This window comes from Neoarthrinium moseri, assembly GCF_022829205.1.
Source record: "Neoarthrinium moseri strain CBS 164.80 chromosome Unknown scaffold34_Wmoseri_CBS_16480, whole genome shotgun sequence".
NCBI classification, from domain to species: Eukaryota; Fungi; Ascomycota; class Sordariomycetes; order Amphisphaeriales; family Apiosporaceae; genus Neoarthrinium; species Neoarthrinium moseri.
The window spans coordinates 104,978-125,514 of record NW_026055148.1 but is presented as its reverse complement, the minus strand read 5'-3'; the positions used below and the strand labels follow the sequence as shown (position 1 = coordinate 125,514).

Here is a 20,537-nt window from a genome sequence, read left to right as displayed (position 1 = left end):
ATCAGGAGTGGGGCAACCCTTCAACTTGCACTTTCCTTACCCTCAGAGTCACTCGTTTTGCGATTCGCGACAGAGACAAGGACGTTCGCCATGGGTCTTTCAGGGACGAAGAAGTACGCTATTTCTCATCATGATACTTGAGAGGTGTCTGAGCTGACCGATTTCGCTGTGTAGCCGCCGGAAGTTGAACGAGGACCCGAACAACACGAAATGGAGCAGGAATGAGGCCACCTTCGGCCAGAAGATCCTCAGAGCCCATGGCTGGGAGCCGGGCCAGTATCTAGGAGCGCAGGACTCATCCCACGCCGAATTGCACTCTGCTGCGAGTTCCGCCCCCATCAAGGTCACTCTCAAGGACGACACCCGCGGCCTCGGCGCCAAGGTCCGCCACAAGCAAGGCGACGTATGCACAGGCTTGGACGTCTTCAAGGACCTGCTGGGGCGACTGAACGGCAAGTCGGACGAGACTATCAAGCAGGAGCAGGCCGTACGATCAGAGCTGAAGACAAGCATTTACATTGAACGGAAATGGGGCCCCATGCGCTTCGTGAAGGGTGGGTTGCTGGTTGGTGACCAGATTACCGACTTGATCAAGCAGAGCACAGAGACCAATGCGCCGGTCAAAACGGAGGAAACCGAGAGCGCCGTGGACTCGAAGAGCGATAAGAAGAAGTCCAAGAAGAGGAAGGCCGAGGACAGCGACATCCTGGACGATGCTGAGACGGACCGCAAGGACAAGAAAAAGAAGAAGCGCTCCAAGGACGAGTCTTCCACCCCCGGAGAATCCACTTCTGACTCGGAGAAGAAGCGAAGGAAGAAGGAAAAGAAGGAAAGGAAAGCCAGAAAGGCAGAGCTGGAGAACGCAGATGGTGCCAGCGATGTCAAGCCCAAGAGCAAGAAGGACAAGAAGCGGAAAGAGAGCAAGAGAAGCGACGCTCCTGTGGACGACTCTGACCAGTCCGACGTAGCTGCCGTCGAAGACTCCGAAAGAGCGAAGAAAAAGAAGAAGCGCAAGCCTTCGGAGGCTTCAGCAGAGAGCGCAAGCGAAGCTGTGGGCGACTCGGTTGTGGACAGCGGCACTTCCACGCCAGTCAGCACAGGAACCTCAACTCCCCAGCCGTTCAACCGTCGTCTGGTCCGTTCTCGCTTCATTGCATCGAAACAGATGGCCATGTCAGACATGACAGCATTGAACCAGGTATTTTTTCTCGCAGAAACGTCAGTCAAAACTCATGCTAACCTCCGTCAGATTTTGTACGTGAAACCGGTCTAGGTAGAGTAGACATAGATTCATGATACCCTATATACAGAATAACCTGTGCCAAGCCGCCTGTGTATAATGATTATTCAAGTATTTGACAGGATAGACTGTGGATCTCTTTTGTTCACGTTCAAGTCGGACTGCATTATCTAGACAGCAACGTGCAGAATGAGGACGTACAGCCAAGTTGAAGGCCAAGCCTAAAGCGAACAAAGTAGATCGCTTGGAGCATTTATGTGAGAAGAGGAGAGTAGAATCCTAATAGGTATGTGGCACAATTCCACGGTCACGAGCCTTCGTACAGGTTAAGATCGGCAGTCTTCATAGGCATCACGTCCGTCCACGCCAGTGGGCGACTTTCAAGAAGACTTCAAAGTGTGCACACATCCTGAATGCTTTCTCCCAAAGCGAGTATTCGCTACTATGATGTTCTTCTACAAGTCAAACGCCGTGCGCGTGTTCTTCCACGCGTTGAAAATGACGCTGACCCCAAAGTCGACCGCCAGCGTTGCATCGGAAGATACATCTTTGCAGGAAGAGGCAAAATCAAAATAAAGCCCACTCCATATATATGCTCCAGAATTTCTTGGTAAGCCGAGAGATATTCGAAAGTTAATTCCAAACTTTAGAGTTCTTGTGTGAGAGTGCTGTGCACGATGGAGTCAGTTTCAGATCTTGTCTCCGGTGCTTTCAAAAAATTATATGAACATTCCTAAGCAGTTGCAAACTGCGAGAAGTTCAACTTGCCTAGTCCAAGATCACTCTCCCTCCTCTAAGATCTTGACAACCGAGCGCAACAGCTCAATATGGAACGTCCCAAGGCACCTACTCCAGCCAATGATGGCGACACATCAAACATCATGGTTCCACACGTTACCGCCAATGCTGCTTCCTCGACGAAAGCCGAGAACCGCATCGGCAGTGATGAGAGAGCCAACAAAAAGGCTGACATGGAAGCAAGAAGGAAGCATGAGAAACGGTTGGCGTGGTAAGTGACCCACTCGCGACGGAAGACAAGATTGTGGTGGGACTAACACTCCATAGTCTATGGCAGTCACCAGTAAAGGGCGATGTATATATATACTACTGGAACTCGAACCAGTTCTTAGGGCGCTTTGACGGCGCCGTACTCTCAGGGGGGTCTGATTATTGGAGAGACTGGCTCATGATCGCGCCAAGGAATATATACGTAAGTGCTTGCAGAATCTTCTGCCACGTATTCGCTCACAAAGGCTAGGGCATCGCCGTCGCCAATCTGGCGGGGCTCGCCAAGGGTAACCGCGAGGATATCGTGGACCTATATGAAAGCCTATACTTCATACACAATCCTGGTAAGAATGCTCTTCTCCTATGTGGTATCGCGGCTAACGCTGGTCTCAAGTAAAATACAACATCCCCGATATTTGGAAATTTGTCAAAGACCACTCCCAGAGTCGACCTGGTGGCTCTGTCGGAAGTGCGAGGTGTTTGATGCCCATTGCGTCGGCTTATCGCATAGCAACTCTCTACAGAATGCCAGAGCTTAGTATTACCAGCTTGAGAAAGCTCCGGCAGACAGCCCTGGAGATACACGCATACTTGACTGAACTCAGCGCCATGGATTTGAAAGAATGGTTGTCAAAAAGGGGCAGCCAAGGGAAGAACGCCAATCCGGCGGCTGTACACGATGCCCTGGCACACCTATGCCGTGGATGCGTGATCGCAGATAAATACGCGGAGCGCGCGGCGATGGGACATCGGGGGCCTGTGGAGTCCAGGTATTCTGACGCTTGCATAAATGCTCTCCAGGCCGTCCTGCAACTATTTTTGTTCATCGAGGACGTTTACACCACGCATCGCTATAAGCGTCGTTCACGGATGTGTCCCTGGGATCGACTGTATCATTTCGCCAAGCATTCCGAGCGGCTCGGCAGGGAGATCCTCCGTCTTCGAAACAACTGTGAGGCCAAAAAGAGGAGGCAAGAAAACGAGAGAGTCCGGAAGGCCGCTACAGCAAACGCACAGAGTGAAGGCTCCCCAGACGCTGGCCTACTCCCACACGATGTTTTTGGTGAGCTTCTCGAGAGTGGAGACATCTCAAACGAGCGAAAAGGAAAGAGCAAAGAGAAAGCTGGAGAAACGTTCATGGGGCATGATAGACTGTTTTGCCGCGACTGCCGGAAGATTGACAAGAAGCGTGGTGTTTCCATCGAGTCCGTGTCAGGCTACCAAGATCCTGCAATTGCCACACCTGGATCCATGGATAATGATGTGGTGTCTGTGACCGGAACACAGTCTGACGACACTGATAGCGGGGTTTCTGGTTGTACCGGGAAGGAAGAAAGCCTCGGCCCATCAAAATTCTCGGAATCAACCTTAGAAGTTGAGTCCAAGGCTAACAAGCTGATGACCACCGGGGAATATAACGAGAAGTCTGATTCCCATGATGACGATGCACGGTCAACATGCAGCGTCAATCAGATACTTGAACATGAGCATGCAGTGACGGGCGAAGTTGAAGAGAAGCCCTCGCGGTCTGATAACCAGACGGCTGACACCAACGATGTACACACGGAGCAGGATACCCTCGAGGCAAGTCTTGGGGGCGACCAGTCGATGTATCCACCAACGGAAGGCAAACGGGGTCGAAGTCAATCGAACCCTATAGAGGAACTGCCTCAGATGATCGATGAGACCACCAGACGGGCTGTGGATATGTGGAAAGAGCGTGAAAGGATCAGCACATAGATTTCGGAGTTCAATGATCTCCGGAGTAGATTTTGAGCGTTCATAAGATAGAGTCAAGTTTACAAAGACACTGCGCCATTAATGATATGTCTTCTACTTTGCCAGGCATGACAAATCTTCGGCCTGCTTTGACCGCACCATGCGAAATCATCGTACCGCTATTCTGCAAGCATGACATAAAACCATCTTTGCGATCATCTTCAAATATTCGGCATCCTGGAACATTGCATGGCAAGGTCCTTCGCAGATAAAGCTATGCTCCTGCATGACGGTGGCGACAACACCAAGGGGCGTGGGTGCCACCGATCATAGTCCGGTGATGTACCGCATGGAGGTTGTCTCTCGAACTGCAAGCTTAATAATTTTTGTTGCAGGTGCGGCAAAAGGCATTGAAAGAGTACAATGGATTGTCGAAGACATCATTGCAGGGCGTAACGCGCAGCACGTCAATGACTTCTGGGATACCTTTCAAAATCCTTGATGAGCAACAAGAACAAGTCGTTGGATAATACACGTTAAGAATACACGTTAAGCAAGTCGACGCCTAAGGGCTCATATGCAACCAAACAGTCGCGTGCGAACTCCGGTAAAGACTTGAAGGCGTCCATTATCGGAGATTGATTGCCTCTATTCAAATGATAAAGACTTGTCCTCGTGAAGAAGTATACGAAGCATTTTCTTATCGAGTCTCCACTGGCCATAGAACCACAAGTATATGCCTTGCTCAAAGCTGTCGCAATTGTCTCCAAAAGGCTGGGGACACAATCGAATTGCTTCTCCTCCCCTTCTCCCCCCGTCGGTTCAGTCATAGCCCACTGGAGTATCACAGTAGCTACATCCAGTTCGCGATTGATCTTCCCAACTGCAGCCTTGCAAAGCTTTGGTATAACGAAGTAATCCCCCATTATGAAGTCGTTGACATAGGACAAGAAGCGGTTAAGAGGTGCCGCAGGCCTCTTGATACCTAATCCAAGCGTTAGTAGAGTTTAGGCCAAACCTCCAATTGTTCGCTCACTTCCGACGTAAAGATAATAGAGAAGTCTTTCAACCTGCTCCGGCTCAAAATCAGTGATTTCCACCTTACTGGTTTCAGCTTCCTAAGTAAAAGATATAATTAGCTTCAAATTCATCTAGGCCCTCCTGAACTTTTGCACGACTCACATGAAACCGCCCACTAAACGCTTTCCTGAACCATTGGCTCCGAGTGCAGAGTATGATCTTGTGCAAGTCCCAGGATCTGTTGTCACACTTAACCATGACATCGGAGAACTCCCCATTCTCTAGCATCCTATGAGTTATTTAGTTTCATACCGCCCCATGTTTTAGTACTAGCAACTGACGGTAGATCTGTGTAGGGAAATATCCGATCGTCAAGGATTGGGGGTGGCTCCCCGTCCATAGAGTCCATGGTGTAAACGGAAATTTGTCTTCCGCCGTCGTTGTGATGGCCAAACAAGGAAAAATACTTTGATGGATGGTAACGCTCCCACGGTTGTCTTGGTCTTGTGTTGTTGTTGTTGTTGTGCCGACAATCGACATTTTGACCAACCATAAAGGCATATTTTGGAGACGGAATGGCTCCTTTTTGAGCTTGTAATTCGAAACTGTCACTTTGGTATAACAAGCATTGTCAGGCTTAGTTTCAGTCTAGTTGTTTCTAAATGGAACACCGTGTATTCAGAAGCATCAGCAGACAAGCACAAGAGTCTGGGTCTGTGGTAGGTGAGATCAAGTCTCGGCGGCTCAATGCGCTTGTTTCATCTCATGTGAAGTAATCAAGCATTACCTAAGTCTAGCTTGCCATCTGCTTTATCTTGAATCCAATATTAAAGAGTTATATTTTATCGCCAGTCCTTTGGAGAATGTTACACAGTAGGTATGAAAACCACCATGTCATCTACCACTTCATGATTTGAAACATATGTTCCGATAGACTGCTGACTGTTAGGCTGAAGCTCTTCGATGCCCTGGAAGCAACTTTGCAATGCCGCAGCTGCCCCTGAAAGAGAGGGCTAGAAACAACCTTTCGAAAATGGCAATATCGCCACACCATGTTCGGTTTGAAACTATGTCGAAGGAGCTGTTTATGGACGCAGGTATCTATGGAGTTTTTGGGCATGTTTTGGCTATTATGAAATCTCGCTCAATGTTGTATGCGATGATTGTTATGCAAAAGCACGGCTACATAGGCGAAAATGTACACTGACTAGAAGAGTCTCTGGTTGGCCGATATGCTCAGAGATTCGAGAAAGAACTATGCTGATCTCGGATCATACTAGAAGACAACCGCATCGGCTTGATGACGAAGCCTTGCTATGTGCTTTTAGGCTAAATCTACAGAACCGGCGACAAGGACACGAGATTTTCCGAACCGTCGTCCCTTCTTCTCGGTCAATTAGTTGCATCTTGTCCGGACCAATATCGACCCCCACCGAATTATTCTGGAAGTATCACTCAACCAGCATTACCGGGAGGAGGGAAGCACCCTGAATTCCAATGATGGACTGCATGCTCCAGTACGAACGAGGATGAACATAGGGAGCCTGCGGGTTTGAACATATGTGTCTCACATGAGAGATAGATGCCTTGCATCGGTACGCATGGGTAGGCTATACTTGAAACTGAACGTACTTAAGTCTACGTCGAGATGTGCGACATTTTGGATCCTCCGATGTGACTGGAGCGGAAGAAGGACCCTTCGGACCGACAAGTCCAGACGAGCTGCAGGCAAGGTATTGAAACTACGCGTCCTAGCAAGCTTCAATTCAATGAGAATTGCTGTCCAAAATTGTTCAGTCAAGCCTCAGCTATTGCTTTTACTTTCGAAGTGTAAATGCTGTGAGTTGCTTTCATCCATCAGCTGGCATAAGGCGTGTCCATCCAAAAGAGCAGCTCATTGATGCATCGACACCCTTGTCAGTTCGATTGACTTTAGCCGTCCCTATAATCATGATCCACATCGGTCAACTACAGGTACTGTGCATGAGCCATAATATTACCATTTAATCAATCGAGAGATCTTGAACGCCCCGACCGAGCCCAACCGTTTGGGACAATCTAAGCGGCCGCAATAATAAATCGAATTATAACAGACAATGGTGACAACAACGGTGACACCACTGGCGTACAGGTTGGTCACGCTCATATCCAGGACGGCGGATTGGTGCCTTTTTCTTGACTAGGAATGCTTTGATATGTTAGAGTGCGGCATACACTCACATTATATTTGCATTGTAGTCTATGCACGAGCAACACTGCTAGAAATTATACGGACAAATAATGCAGGAGGTTGTCGGGCCTACGAGCGAGCATTAGGTTTCAAGCATCGTTCAAGCATAGATCGACCAATTCTGGGTGAACATGAGCTTAATTTAGCTCTAGGGAAACTCCAGCAGGCGGGAAGAACAATCTATGAATGACTTGTTTCCAGTGGTAGAAATCTAGGTTCATCTCACAGTTAATGTGGTCATGCCACTCCATTTTGCCGCGTTCCCCGAGTCCAGGATCCGTAAGGCTCAATACCAGCTGATCGGCCCTACTAGGACTTCTTATGCATGTATACGCTTTCGGATTAGAGACTGGATGAGCATCATCGCTCATTCTCGAAAGGGGCACAAGGAGTCCTCAGAAATACCCCGTTACTCAAACTTCCGGTCCGCTTGTCCGTCAGTGAATCCATAATACTTGCTTTATTCTCCTTACTTGATATAAGATCTAAATATTCCTTGCTATCTTTCGCTGCTTCTCCGCTGAATATTCCCATATACATACTCGTGAAAGAGATACTTGGTGTACTCCCAACGCCAAAGACAAACTCCTCGGGACAAGGCTTGCCACTGTGTATCGCGATGGCTGTCGGAGGTCTTTCAAAGCAACCGCATAAGGAGGAGTTAATTCATGCTCGAGATGAGGCACCGACATTTGAGAAGGTAAATTGGACTAAGGAGCCGGGACTGCGAAAGCTTTATTTCTATGCAGTCATACTCTGCGTCGCTTCTGCCACGACAGGTTACGACGGGTGAGACATTTCCAAGATCGACTGCCAGCATGGTATCAGACTCTAAGGTTGCCATAGCTCATTCTTCAATGCTGTTCAAAACTTCGAATCTTGGCTAGACTTCTTTGACAATCCCAATGGGTCAACCCTTGGCTTGCTCGGAGCGCTCTACCAAATTGGCAGCTTGGCTTCCATTCCACTGGTGTAAGCAAGACCCCAAGCATTCGAAATGAACGGACATATATATTGACAGAAGTGAAGCCCTGTCCTAGCCGACAACTTCGGTCGCAAGATGCCCATTGCCATTGGATGCATTATCATGATTGCAGGAGGCTTCATTCAGGGGTTTGCTCAAAGCATGGGAGGTGTGTAATCACTCTCTGTTCCTATGGTTATACTGCTGAACAAATCCTCCAGCATTCATGGGCGGCAGAGTTATGCTTGGTTTCGGAAACAGTCTGGCCCAGATTGCGTCTCCCATGCTGCTCACGGAACTGTGCCATCCCCAGCACCGTGGAAGACTGACTGCAGTCTACAACTGCTTATGGAACGTTGGTGCTTTTAGTAAGTCACACGCATAGACGAGTTGTTACATACAGTCACTAAGTCATGTTAAGTTGTGGCATGGCTTTCGTTTGGAACGAATTTTCTCGGCAATCAGTGGTCATGGCGCATTCCTGCCATTCTACAAGCGTTACCATCTTTTATCCAGATTGCCTTTATTTACTGGATCCCGGAGTCCCCTCGATACTTGATGGCAAAAGACAAGCATGAGCAAGCACTTGCTATCCTCGGAAAGTACCATGCGAACGGGAACATCAATCACCCAACCGTTCAGTTTGAATACCGTGAGATCAGAGAAACAATAAAGCTGGAAATGGAAGCCAAGGAAAACAGCAGCTATATTGACTTCTTTAAGACCAAGGGCAACCGATACCGCTTCATCATCTTGGTTTCCCTGGGTATCTTTTCTCAATGGTCTGGCAACGCCATCATTTCAAACTATGCTAGCATGTTATACGAAGCAGCAGGTATTCACGACTCCAATGCCAGGCTCGGTGTAAGTCTGAATTCAAATTCGTGTCTGTGAACTTGGCTGATTATCCTCTAGCTTCAAGGAGGGCAGACGATCATGGCCCTTGTGGTATCCGTCTCTACCGCTTTGACTGTCGATCGCTTCGGACGTCGGCCTCTCTTCCTGACAGCCACCGGTGGCATGTTCACCGTCTTCGTATTCTGGACGCTCTGCGGAGGCCTGTACGGCGAATATGAATCTCCAGGTTCCAACTACGCCATGCTGTTCTTTGTGTGGCTATTTCAATTCATGTATTCGATCGCTTGGTCTGGTCTTTTGGTTGCCTACGCCATCGAAATTCTCCCATACAAGCTACGAGCAAAGGGTCTCATGATCCTCAATATTTCCATCCAGGCAGCCCTTACCCTAAACAATTACGCCAACCCCGTCGCATTTGCTGCCTTTGGTGAGAAGGGGTACTGGAAACTTTACCTTATCTACACCTGCTGGATATTCCTGGAACTTTGCTTCGTATACTTTATGTACGTTGAAACTAGAGGGCCGACACTGGAGGAGCTTGCAAAGGTTATCGATGGAACTGATGCCCAGGTCGCCCGTTTGAATCTGGGTCAGGTCGAAAAAGAGGCAGCACTAGCCGCCTCCCAAGACATCACTGTAGAACCTAAGGTATAGGCAACCGCAAGAAGCTAGAATTCAGAACCTGAAAGGCTTTTGGAAATTGCAGAAGAGGGGAGGTTGATGGGAAGATCCATTTGATTGTATATATAAATTGAGGAGCTTGGTTGAACTGTGTATGGGTTGCGTTCATGGCATTCAATTGGATCGAAATACTACTACAACAAAAACGTGGAGTAAATCCGGATTGTCAATAGAGCCAAATGTAGATAAGGAGGCGTATACCAATTTGCTACAATAGTTCAGTCGATTGTACACAGGACGGGACGACCTATGAGTGCGTATTAGCGCAACGTACGTTTCACCTAAACTGAGCTGCATCAACCCTTCTATCCTTTTCAGCTGAAATGATAACAAAAACAAAAAGCTTCCCACATCATGAGCCTAGATACTACCATCGCCAAAGGATTGGGCTGAAAATTGCAAGTTGCAATGCAATAGCGCCACCAAGCGTGCTATTGACGCCAACGGCCACCTCGTCGGACGCAACAACACCCTTGCAGTTCCCAGGTGTCGACCGCTGTCGTTCCAAGCATAGAAATAAATTACCTTCAAGGAATATAGTTGAAGTTTCAAGATGATGATGCGTGCGTCAAATTTGGGAGTATTGTCATGAGGATTTCTCGCGTGACTCTCCTAGTATCCATGGTTGGTGGCAGCTGGCGACCGGCCGACAGCGTCCAGGAAACCCCGGCGGCCTTGAGCCGAAATTACCGAATCACAACATCATCAACCCACGGACGAGATCTAAAGGTTGCAGAACCTAGAAACCTACAATCCCCATTTGTCCTGTATATTCCTGAATTACTTCATCCCCCCAGGATGAGGCTCTCTGGGTTACAGAAGCAGGTGCTATCACTGTACAGGAACTGCCTTCGGGAGAGTCGCAAGAAACCACAGGTGAGCAAGCTGTGGGATGCTGTGTGCTGCAACACCACTAATAACTTCAGCAAACACGGCCGCATTTTGAGTCCTTTGCCAGGTATATTTCCCAATACACAGTACGTGAAATAAGGCATGTATTAATCTCAGTTTTATAGGTCTGAATTCGAGAAGAGTATTGCAATAGATAAGAGGGATTTTGCAGCCATAGAGTTTCTCTTGCGCAAAGGCCAACGTCAATTGGAGTTGTACTCTTCACCAGGAATCAAGGATATCAGATGAAGTATGGCAGACTCAAAGGCTGGATAACCGAAATGGCAGGGACTGAACCCGCGCTGTGGCCGGCACGGAGAACGAAGTCGGGACTTGCACTACAGACAATGGATTTTGCCCGCCACCCAGTGGAATGATCAACTCGATAGGGCAGCGACGCGGACAGCAGAACCGAAAGGTACTCGGAAAAATGACCAAAATGGAGAGGGAAGTCAGGAAGTCGCTGCTGCAACAAACACCCGAAAGTCGAGAAGGATCGACCTGGCCTGGACACCCGCCCATGAAGTTGTCCACATGGGGGAATGGCCGTACTTGAACCATGGTCCTCTTGAAAAGCACTCACATCATCACAATATTTGAACGCTTAGAATACAACTTCCAAGCATCCATTCTGTTTTACGTTTCGTTTCTTGGAGCCTGCCTTTTTGGAATACTGACAATGCCTATACTCAATCTACCTTAGAAAGGAAGTCCGCATCGTCGACCGAAAATCAATTTTCCGCTTCCAACAGAAGGAGACCGAGCCATAGCACATCGGGCTGCCGAGAATGCCTTACGCATTCCGCTTTCCAGATCTCTTCTCAGCGTGCGACAGAAACAACGTCAAATCAGTCGGTCAAGACGCGGAGTGCGTATCAGTAGGCGTCTTCCGGAGCGAGACAGGACGGCCAAGTCTCTGAAGCGAAGTGATACTCGCCATTTCTTGATGCAAACACCGGAACACCGGAGCCGACCAACAGATGCGCAGTATTCAGCTGATCAGACCCATATCGAGGCTGCTCATATATGCAGGCTTGATATGCCCACGCGAAGTCTCAATGAGTCACATCTCCCCTGGCACCGAACGACTGATCCTGAAGCGAGATATATAAAAGAAGGCAAGATGGGATATGATCGAAGGAACCGATTCGGAGTGTGCGATCCCGAAATTTGGAATCTTATTCGACGAGCACTGACTCAGCAGAAGCGCCTGTCTTCCATTGTATCGCCCGGCAAGAAAGTCGGAAGTACAAGGAAGAAGAGACCCCCTTCTATACCCTCACGTACAAGCAGCCAACGCAGGACTCTTGATCATTTCGCTAAAGAGCTGGAGAAATACGCGAAAGTGACTGGCGCTGCAGGAAAGCTCCCCATCTTCACCCCGACGGAGTCAGATGAACAATACTCCTTGCAGACAGTAAGGCCATTGCTACCATTCCAAGACGAATTCGAAATTGCAGGGCTAGCTGTAACATCCGAGCAACAAAGAAAAATGTCACCCGTTGGAATAGATGGGAGGTTGGCACCCCGTAAGTTGTCGCTGCAGCATCATTGCGGGCAAGCACCTCACCAGAGGGATCTAGATGGTCAATATGATGAGCCGAAAGTAAACACAGATTCGAGCTCTGGTTCTGTGGTTGTGTTCACGCCTCCGGGTGAAAGTCCTATCACCTGGGCTAAGCCTCTGCCGGTGCCCCCAAAGGGGTCCGGTGTGCAAGTTCGAAGAAAACTCCCTTGGCTCAGAAGAGGGAAACCGGCGGAAGTCAAGGTCATCCAACCACGGCAGCGAGTGGGAACTATGATCGAAGTCTCCAGAGGCGAGTGGAAGCTCGCAGATGACAGGAAGGAATCTACGACCCAGCCTGATTTTAGGGCGCGACAACCGAGGCTGCAAAAGGGTGGCTGGCTGCATCCTGAAAAAGACGTACCACCAGTGCCTCCAGACAAGCCGCGGCCGACTTTCATCCGACCTCATGTTGCGGAGTATGTGAAAAACCTACCCCCTGAGCCGGCAAGACGTGCTCGCATGAACAAACGAGATGCGCCACGTTTCCGTCACAGAAGGGATCTTGCACAAGGAGATCTTCCACAACTTACACCTACTAAAGAGAAGAAGGACTCCCCTCGCAGAGGTCACGGCCATCACCCGCCTGAACAGCATAGTCGTGGATGTCCGATAGGCTGGATCGAACAAGCCCACGATGCTACGGTGAACTGCCGAGAGAAATCCCCGCCGCCGCCGCCAAACGTCAGTTCGCTTGCGCCGGAGCTACCATACACGTGGAAGCTCGCAGTCAGCGATACATCTTCACTAGAACAAGCATTGCATGCAGCTTCTCAGCGAATGGACAAGCTAGATTCGCAGGAAGTCGGTGCATCGAAGTTCGGACCAGACAAGTCAAGGAATCAACAATTGCCGACCTCTTTTGGGGACCGCAAAGCAGGCCATCAACACCACCCATTACTGTCAACAGAAGCCTGCCAAAAGAGACCAGACTTCCAGCCTCCATTGATGCCTTTGGAACCTAATTTGACAACGGGGAAGGTGAAGACTTCCACTCAAGATTGCCGACACGAGGAGAGGCGACAAGCTCCGTCGCCGCAGAAGGAGAACGCAGCTGGAAACGGAAGAAAACTGCCTCAGCCCAAGCACCAGTTGCCACCCAAACCTGCAGAACCAGTAATCAGAGCTGCAAAAGTCATGCCTCCTGAAGCGCTCCAGAAGACTCTCAGTGATCTCGATGTCTTCTTTGACTCAGATGACGCTACTGTTAACGACAGAGACGTGCTCAAAGGTTTGCAAGTTGCAGTCAGAGCCGCTGCTGATGATCTATATGATGCCTTGATTCGAAATCGAACTGGCCTCAGGATTCGGCGCTTCCTTGCCGACCTCAAGTCTATCGACACTTTCGATGCAGAGCTGGCAGTCAACCAGCCAGCGAGGCAACGCCGCGCAGAGAAAAGGAAGCTGGCAAGGGTCAACGCGAGAAGGTCTGCGGCACAGTCCGGGGAGGGCAGACCTGCGACGTGATGAAGGTCACTGCGCACTCGCTCTAAGAAACATGGAAAGAATGAGTCGAGTGTATAATTAAGCTTGAATGGAGATAGCCGGTACAATACTCTGCTACTGACTACCTAGGTACCTGCCCAAACGGGAGGTACCAATGCTATTAGTAATTGACAATTGACCCACGCAATTGTGGAAACCCTGTATCAACGGAACTGCAACTGCTGCGTATATCCAGACTCTTCCGTTAGAGCCATGATGCATAAGCTGGTATCGAACCTTGATGGCCAGTCAGTCAGCTTCACCTTCGGTTTGGCCCCCATCATAGCTGAAGAACGAGCCATCTGGGAGCCGCAAGCAGTTGCGAGCAGCTGGGCTTACGGTGTGGAAGGTTGCGATTAGCGGGGGTGCGTCTATCATTCAGGCGACAGGTCGTGCTACTTCGCTTACGAATCTCAGAATGCCCGTAAACCCCCATCCTCGCAGTGGAACATTACAGCGTGTCGATAACTTCCCCTTCTATTCGGGCAATCGTCAAGACGCATGCTAGGACCTCTCAATACAATCAGCCGAAACCAGTGGCCCAGTGAACGGCCAAAGTATCGGAGCAATGTCGCCACCGGAGCACGACGGGGCTGCACAGGCCCCGAAGCATCGTGCCTGTGATGAGTGCCGTAAGTTCGGGTGGGTCTCCGCAGCCTGCCGCTCCGGGCTAATACGACGAGATCACAGGTGCCCGGAAGCTGGCCTGCTCCAAGGAGGCCGATGGGTGCGCCCGGTGCAAGCGCGAGGGCATGGTCTGCCACTACTCTCCCCAGAAGCAGATGGGCCGTCCGCGCAAACGGCCGCGGGACGAGACGAACGACGCCGCCGCCTCCGTCAACCACGCGAGCAAGACACCCATGTTAGAAGTCCCACCAGACACACAGGATCCGGGACTCGCGTTTCTCAGTTTCCTCACGGGAGGCGACCTGAACCTTGATTTTGACCCAAGCCTCCCACTTGATCTCCCAGACCCGCCTCAGCACGAGAAATCGGATTGGACCTTTGGGTATACGGGCAACGACTTTGGCCAGTTGAACTTTGATGCCTCCGCCGAGCACACGCCATCGTACTCTACTTCCAATATCGACCCGGCCTTGTTCGGCGCCTCAAATCCTCCGTCGGAGGCAGCAGTGCCCCATTTATCATCTGGCCAGTCAAGCTCGCCCGAGAGCAACGCGAGTCCACCGAGTCTCGGCCCAGCCAACTGTGCATGCTCTTCTAGTCTGTATCTTGCCCTTGACTCAATGCAGAAGCTACCGGACGACGTTACAGAGGCTGTACGGAAGGCTCGTCTTGCGACCAAGACTGCGTATGAGGTTGTCAATTGTCCCGCATGTTCCGTCCCTTCGGACTCACTTGCGCCTCATGCGGCTGTCAACCCACAAGCTATGCACAGCTTCCAGCTGCTGATGCTCCTTTCGACCTTGATCCCTAGTGTCGTCCATGCGTATGAGCGCATCCTACACATGGTCAACCAAGAAACCGCCAAAGCACAAGCTGAGCGCCGTGAAATCCCGTTCACCCTGGCTGGATATGGTGGCATTTGGGGACCCCTGGGTTCCGACGACGCCTGCGGGACGAAAGAGATGCTCAATAACAGGATGATGGAGCCAAATATGTGGCGCCTGACCGTCAGGGCGCTCCTGCGAGTTGACGTATACGGCTTGTCTGAGTGCAAAGACTCTGGATCCGAGATGTTCCATCTTGGTCTCAAAGACATCGTGACGCAGATGGAGAACCGATCCAAGGCAAGACATGCCATAATGGACCCCATGATCATGGCGGGCACATGGGAGGACCAGAAATGTGTACTAAAAATGCACAAGACCGGCGAAACACCCACATGTCAGAGAATCATACAGATTGCCAAGTCCTCCTTAGACAACCTGGTCATTGCCTAAGGGTCGCCCCTGCTCTAGATCAGATCGCGAGGTCTTGTGCGGTTTCAGCATTTACGGCGTTTGACTCTATACATTAATGCTTTCGAGCGTGGCTACCAGACCCTCCATCAGCTGCCCCGTCTCTTCGCTCGTTATGTCGTCCTTGACTGTCAGACAGCGTTCGACTACGTCTTTATACAAGCGGCCTGTCTTGTTCCCCAACCCTGGTACAAGCACTGGCAAGATAACCTTGTCCCGCCAACGCTCCGCGGAGTAATGAGGCTTGTAGTAAGTTGTCAACACTTTCCAGAGCCCTATCTCCAGCAATACTAACCCGAGGCTATAGATGTCGTAGCTTTTGCAGTACGGTTTTCTCGACAGCCCGCTTAATGACCTTGGGTGGCGGTGTAGATCCAAGATGGATGGATTCTTCGACGCTACCGACATCTCGGTATCCATATCGGGCCGGGATGCGTCAAAGCCGACTAAATATGGCTTCGAGATGTCCGGCACGAGAGCCGCGTTTGCCGTTGGCTGCGTGGCCGCGGCCGAGAAAGCAGAGGGGAAAAAGATGATGTTGTTTGAGCATAACGATTTGTGCAGCCAATCCAGGGAATGCAGAGATAATAATGCTACTGCCAAAGTATGCGCGAGCTTTATCCTGTCGTTAAGGTCGGGGGTTTTGAGATCATTACTTGATATCAGCTTGTGCAAGGTCGAATATGATGCCTCGGGTGCTTTATAGATAAGGCCGTATCTGCTCATGGCTGTGTCGTCCGTGTAGCCTAGACAGTCTATCGTGTATAAATCGGGATGCCGGTCCGTGGCCGAGTGCATCATTCTGGCCAGGTCGTCAAGACGGCGCATATGCACAAACTTCTCGTCGAGGTCCTCCTTGTCATAGTCGACCCATTCAATCAGCACGGTTCCCGACGGGTCGTGGTAGCCTTCGCTTCTCTTGGAATCTTTGTCCGAGACATTGAGGGCATGCCTCTGGACTTTCAGCGCAAACGTGGGTTTAAAAGAGGCCTGAGGTTTGTTGTCGAGGTTTATCCTCAACTTCTTCAGACCGGCCGATGCGTTCAGTTTCGGGTACACCTCATCCGAAGCGCTTTCCAGCAGCTTGAGCTGCTCAACGTCACGCTGGGCAGTTTGAAGCAGTTCAAACACCCACGCGCGTTGAACGCCCGGTATCCGCGATGCTGGGAACAGTTGCTCCAAGCCGTCATTAAAGTCTGAGTCTTGTGTTAACACTATGCAACTCCAAATATAGTTCGTGTTTGCAGAATTACCTTTCAAGTCCCTGACTAGGGAATTGAATTTGTCCTTGTCTGCGAACTCAATTTCAGCCTTGCGGTTCCTGTGCCAATCAGGACCAGAGAAATCTCACCTGCCACAACCCACGTCGCTCGAATCGAGAGCTTTTTCGTCCAACTCTCAATCCCATTCTTTGCAGTGCCACTCGGCCTGCCGGCCTGCGTCTCCTTCCGGCCCGTGCCAAGCACCACTCCGGGGCCCCTCTTCCCACCTTTGCCGGCTTCCTGCACCTCATCCTCTCCCTCTTCCCTCTCGACCAGCCCGTACCGCTCCTTCAGCTTGCGGACATCCGTGATCGTGTTCCGCAGCTCGGTCAGGATCTGCTCGGCGAGCTTGCGCATCCCGCCGCTCTCGTTTTTGCTCAGGTGCCGCTCCAGATTGCCCTCGGCGACGCCCCACTCGCGGCCCCAGACCACGAGCCGCATCTCCTCGATGCGGACCTTGCAGACCAGCTTCTGTGAGTCGCCGTCAAAGGACGTCGCCGTGCTGAAGAGCGAGTACGCTTTGATGCACCCGTCGAAGATCTGGCCCAGCACGCCAACGACCGCGAGGGCGGTGCCGACTGCTTCGGCCATGCGTGTGTAAGTTCCTTCGGGGCCAGAGGCGGTCAAGAGAACGTCGTGGCTCCTGTTCGGGAGATAATCAGAAGTGGTCAGCTATTTGACCTGGATACTTCTGTGCAAAACATATTCCTGCTTGAATCTCTAGCCCATCAGCAGGGGCGGACAAGGGGGCCACTATGTCGGCAGTGCACCTCCACCGATGTCCCATCGCTGAGGATCGTCAGCCGTTGTGTGGGGCATCTGGCAGATCTGAAGCTATATCCGGGAAAAGAAGTCTTGCAGCTGGGAGCAGCTGTGAAGCCTCCTTATAAAAGAATGATACTAATAAATGCTTACATGCTAGTCGTACGGTGAAATTGGACAACTTATGGGATATAGTTTCGTTTTCATCTCTGCTGTTGTATTTTCACGGCCGCACTAATAATTGGAGACGTTTTGATGGTCGTTTCTCCTTTTTGGCGTCCAGACAACAGCATAGCACTCAGGTAACCAGTATGTCCTGTGCCTATGCGATGGCCCTTTCCTAACTCTACCATTTCTCTTTCGGTAAGCCAATGTGTCTGGTCGACCGTGAAATATACGGCTCTTTTCCGCAACTTTGAACCGCCATTCCATTGAATTTATCCCCATCATGGACCTTCACATCTCCCGGCGCTAACGACTCGTCCACGATATCGATCTGGATTTCGACCCCGGGCAGACTGTTCCATCCAAATAGACTCTTCAATATCTCTTCCGACTCATTAGCCACCAATATTCTGACCTTGAGCCTCCGTAGGCACTGTAACTCTGCTAATCTTGTCCAGCAGTCCGACCAGAGATGTGCTTTCCAGCGAGGCGGTCTCCCCGCAGGCCCTGAAGCACACCATGCGGCTTCTATGTCCCGAACTCTATGTCTTGCCTCACGGGGTGCCCAGCGGAAGTACGCCGAAATCGAGTCCAAGTCGTCGAAGGCCATGGCCATGGGCCACATGTATGGGGCAGCTTCTAGATAGACTCGTCGGCAAGTAAGGAGTAGCGAAAGGCCTGGGTTACATGGCGATCTCGACCCCCCACAAATCTGACGACGAAGATAAGCTCGCTTCGTGGCCATGTTCCATTCCCTTTCCACTAGCTGCGGGATGGTGCTGAGTAGACGGTATACCATCAAGCGGATTTCGGGGGGAAATTTGCAGAAGAATGGTGAATGCCACTGGGAATCCGCGTCGCCGAGTTGCGTACAGATGCTTCCATTCGCCATGCTTCTATAATCTGTCCCCGTTTTTTACGAGGTGTTCAGCCTTGATGCGCAATGCGCAGCCCGTCGAACTCGCGACATGAGTGCAGAATGTGGACTCTTATGGTTCGGTCCTCGCAGTATCCGGTTGCGGTTGGCTGCGTCGGGCCGGGGCTTCGGAATGCTGCATGACGTGTAACGGTCAGCGGTCTGCTCAGGTGCGACCAATATAGCAGTGCAACCACATATGTATCAGCATAGCCACGTTTATCATTGGTCGGAAATAGACCTTCTGGCGGTCTGTAACTTTGCCTATAATTACTTGACCGCTCAAGAGGGACCAACCGTGTGGGTATACAAAGGTACCACAATGAGAAGATCACGAGCAGCCTTGCGCCTCGGGAATACCTGGCAAGAATAACAAGGGGATTCATTGCTTCCACTTTTTAACCTGAATAGGTTCGGTCGATGCCACTTTCACTGCCGAGTAAAATGACACCAGTTTGCATAGGCCGGCCGGCTCGGTTCCAGACGGGGAGGCTCATACCTTATCCGACGAGATGTGACGGGTTTCGGCATGACCAACGCGTCAGTCTTATTTGCCATAACGCGGGAAAATCGTGTCCTATCATCATGGCTTCCATGCAAATCGGCTCTGCCATATCCATCCCTTGCGTGGAAACACGCGCCGTTCCGGGGCTATGGTAGTGACAACCGCAGGTGCCGCAGCCTTGAACCTACCCAGTCCGGAACTTGTGCGAGGTACTTTTGGCTCTGTTAGACATAGGAAGGTTTCATGGCATAATCCCTAGATTTTAATTCTGCTTTTGCTTCCAGTGCAGTGGCACATGAGGCGCGACAGGTTCCCTTGCCTTCTTGACCCATAGCCATAGGAATCATCTGGTGTGCTCTCCAGTGAGCTGCTTACCCCGAGATCGATCCCATATGACATCTCGTGTACAAGACAATAAACTTAATATTCGAACCAACAGAAATAAATTTTTGGTAGAATGTAGGGTGAAGAATGACACTGTCCACAATCAATGTGGTGAGAAGAAATGCTGCGTTAAGAGCATAATCCGCCGCCGCAATTACAACACAGATTCAAAGAGCACTGCAAAATTTACGCTGACATGAAGGTCTCTTTTAAGAACTACGAAGTATAATGTTGGCAGAGATGTGGGAAAGAACGAACAGAGTCTAAATACGGAGAGCGACGCAAGAAAAGAGTAAGTACCCTTCATTCTGCGGTGATCAGGTACACAAATGTAGTCGAGACCTCCATCCATGGGAGTAGGAAAAGAGAAGTGAAGGGGGGAGAAGACGGTGAGGGAAAACTCCAAACCGAAAAGAAGGAGGCAACAGAAAAAAAGTCATCTTCGCTGATGCAGATCCTCGAACCTGCAACCCACGAGGGAAGGGGTTGCACCCAGCAACGCCCGAAGCGCTGACCCATTAAGCCAAGTTAGCCGTTGGGCAATTGGGACTGGGTGCCGTGAAAACACATCCATGTATCACTGTCTAAGAGGCTGTTGAGTGAAGGCCCTGGGGTGACCATTGGGAATCGATCGACCTTGCAGCCTGCAGAGGCAGCACACATTGGCGTCCTCCGGGAAGGGGGTTTCCTGGGTTCATCTGTGAGCACACACCAACTGGCTTTGGCGGTGACATTCAAATACTGATATCAAGCCATGGGAGTTTCATCGACACGGCAACTATGGATGTGAACAGTATCTGCCGAGCTGATCGCCCTTGAGGAGTACGGGGCCGCCCTTGGGACTATTACCTAGAGGGAGCATAAACGCAGTAGTGATTGAGATTCGTAACTCAGAGATGGACTTCACTCGAGGGTGGAAGTTCGAAACTCGTAATGGTCGGAATATCCTGGTTTACACAAC

At 50.5% G+C, this 20,537-nt stretch overlaps 7 protein-coding genes across 7 annotated transcripts; 5 read left to right on the top strand and 2 right to left on the bottom strand.

The window, feature by feature from the left end:
• Positions 1-90: 90 nt before the first annotated feature.
• JN550_008232 (uncharacterized protein) lies at positions 91-1,273 on the top strand (the record flags this gene model as incomplete). Its single annotated transcript, XM_049320171.1, has 3 exons — positions 91-113; positions 175-1,198; positions 1,250-1,273. 3 exons carry the CDS (start codon positions 91-93, stop codon positions 1,271-1,273), a joined length of 1,071 nt encoding a protein of 356 aa, XP_049169745.1.
• A 794-nt stretch (positions 1,274-2,067) lies between these two features.
• Positions 2,068-3,988, top strand: JN550_008231 (uncharacterized protein; the record flags this gene model as incomplete). Its single annotated transcript, XM_049320170.1, has 4 exons — positions 2,068-2,249; positions 2,306-2,450; positions 2,499-2,592; positions 2,643-3,988. 4 exons carry the CDS (start codon positions 2,068-2,070, stop codon positions 3,986-3,988), a joined length of 1,767 nt encoding a protein of 588 aa, XP_049169744.1.
• Positions 3,989-4,503: 515 nt separating this feature from the next.
• Positions 4,504-5,396, bottom strand: JN550_008230 (uncharacterized protein; the record flags this gene model as incomplete). The annotated part of the gene is made up of 4 exons (XM_049320169.1): positions 4,504-4,952; positions 5,004-5,085; positions 5,150-5,276; positions 5,329-5,396. The coding sequence occupies 4 exons, from the start codon at positions 5,394-5,396 to the stop codon at positions 4,504-4,506; spliced, it is 726 nt and encodes a 241-aa protein (XP_049169743.1).
• A 2,440-nt stretch (positions 5,397-7,836) lies between these two features.
• JN550_008229 (uncharacterized protein) lies at positions 7,837-9,693 on the top strand (the record flags this gene model as incomplete). Its single annotated transcript, XM_049320168.1, has 6 exons — positions 7,837-8,006; positions 8,064-8,189; positions 8,247-8,350; positions 8,403-8,549; positions 8,603-9,045; positions 9,097-9,693. 6 exons carry the CDS (start codon positions 7,837-7,839, stop codon positions 9,691-9,693), a joined length of 1,587 nt encoding a protein of 528 aa, XP_049169742.1.
• A 2,041-nt stretch (positions 9,694-11,734) lies between these two features.
• JN550_008228 (uncharacterized protein) lies at positions 11,735-13,642 on the top strand (the record flags this gene model as incomplete). The annotated part of the gene is made up of 1 exon (XM_049320167.1): positions 11,735-13,642. One exon carries the CDS (start codon positions 11,735-11,737, stop codon positions 13,640-13,642), a length of 1,908 nt encoding a protein of 635 aa, XP_049169741.1.
• A 586-nt stretch (positions 13,643-14,228) lies between these two features.
• On the top strand, positions 14,229-15,564 carry JN550_008227 (uncharacterized protein; the record flags this gene model as incomplete). The annotated part of the gene is made up of 2 exons (XM_049320165.1): positions 14,229-14,292; positions 14,351-15,564. The coding sequence occupies 2 exons, from the start codon at positions 14,229-14,231 to the stop codon at positions 15,562-15,564; spliced, it is 1,278 nt and encodes a 425-aa protein (XP_049169740.1).
• Positions 15,565-15,630: 66 nt separating this feature from the next.
• On the bottom strand, positions 15,631-17,631 carry JN550_008226 (uncharacterized protein; the record flags this gene model as incomplete). Its single annotated transcript, XM_049320164.1, has 4 exons — positions 15,631-16,778; positions 16,836-16,874; positions 16,934-17,487; positions 17,534-17,631. 4 exons carry the CDS (start codon positions 17,629-17,631, stop codon positions 15,631-15,633), a joined length of 1,839 nt encoding a protein of 612 aa, XP_049169739.1.
• Positions 17,632-20,537: the final 2,906 nt, after the last annotated feature.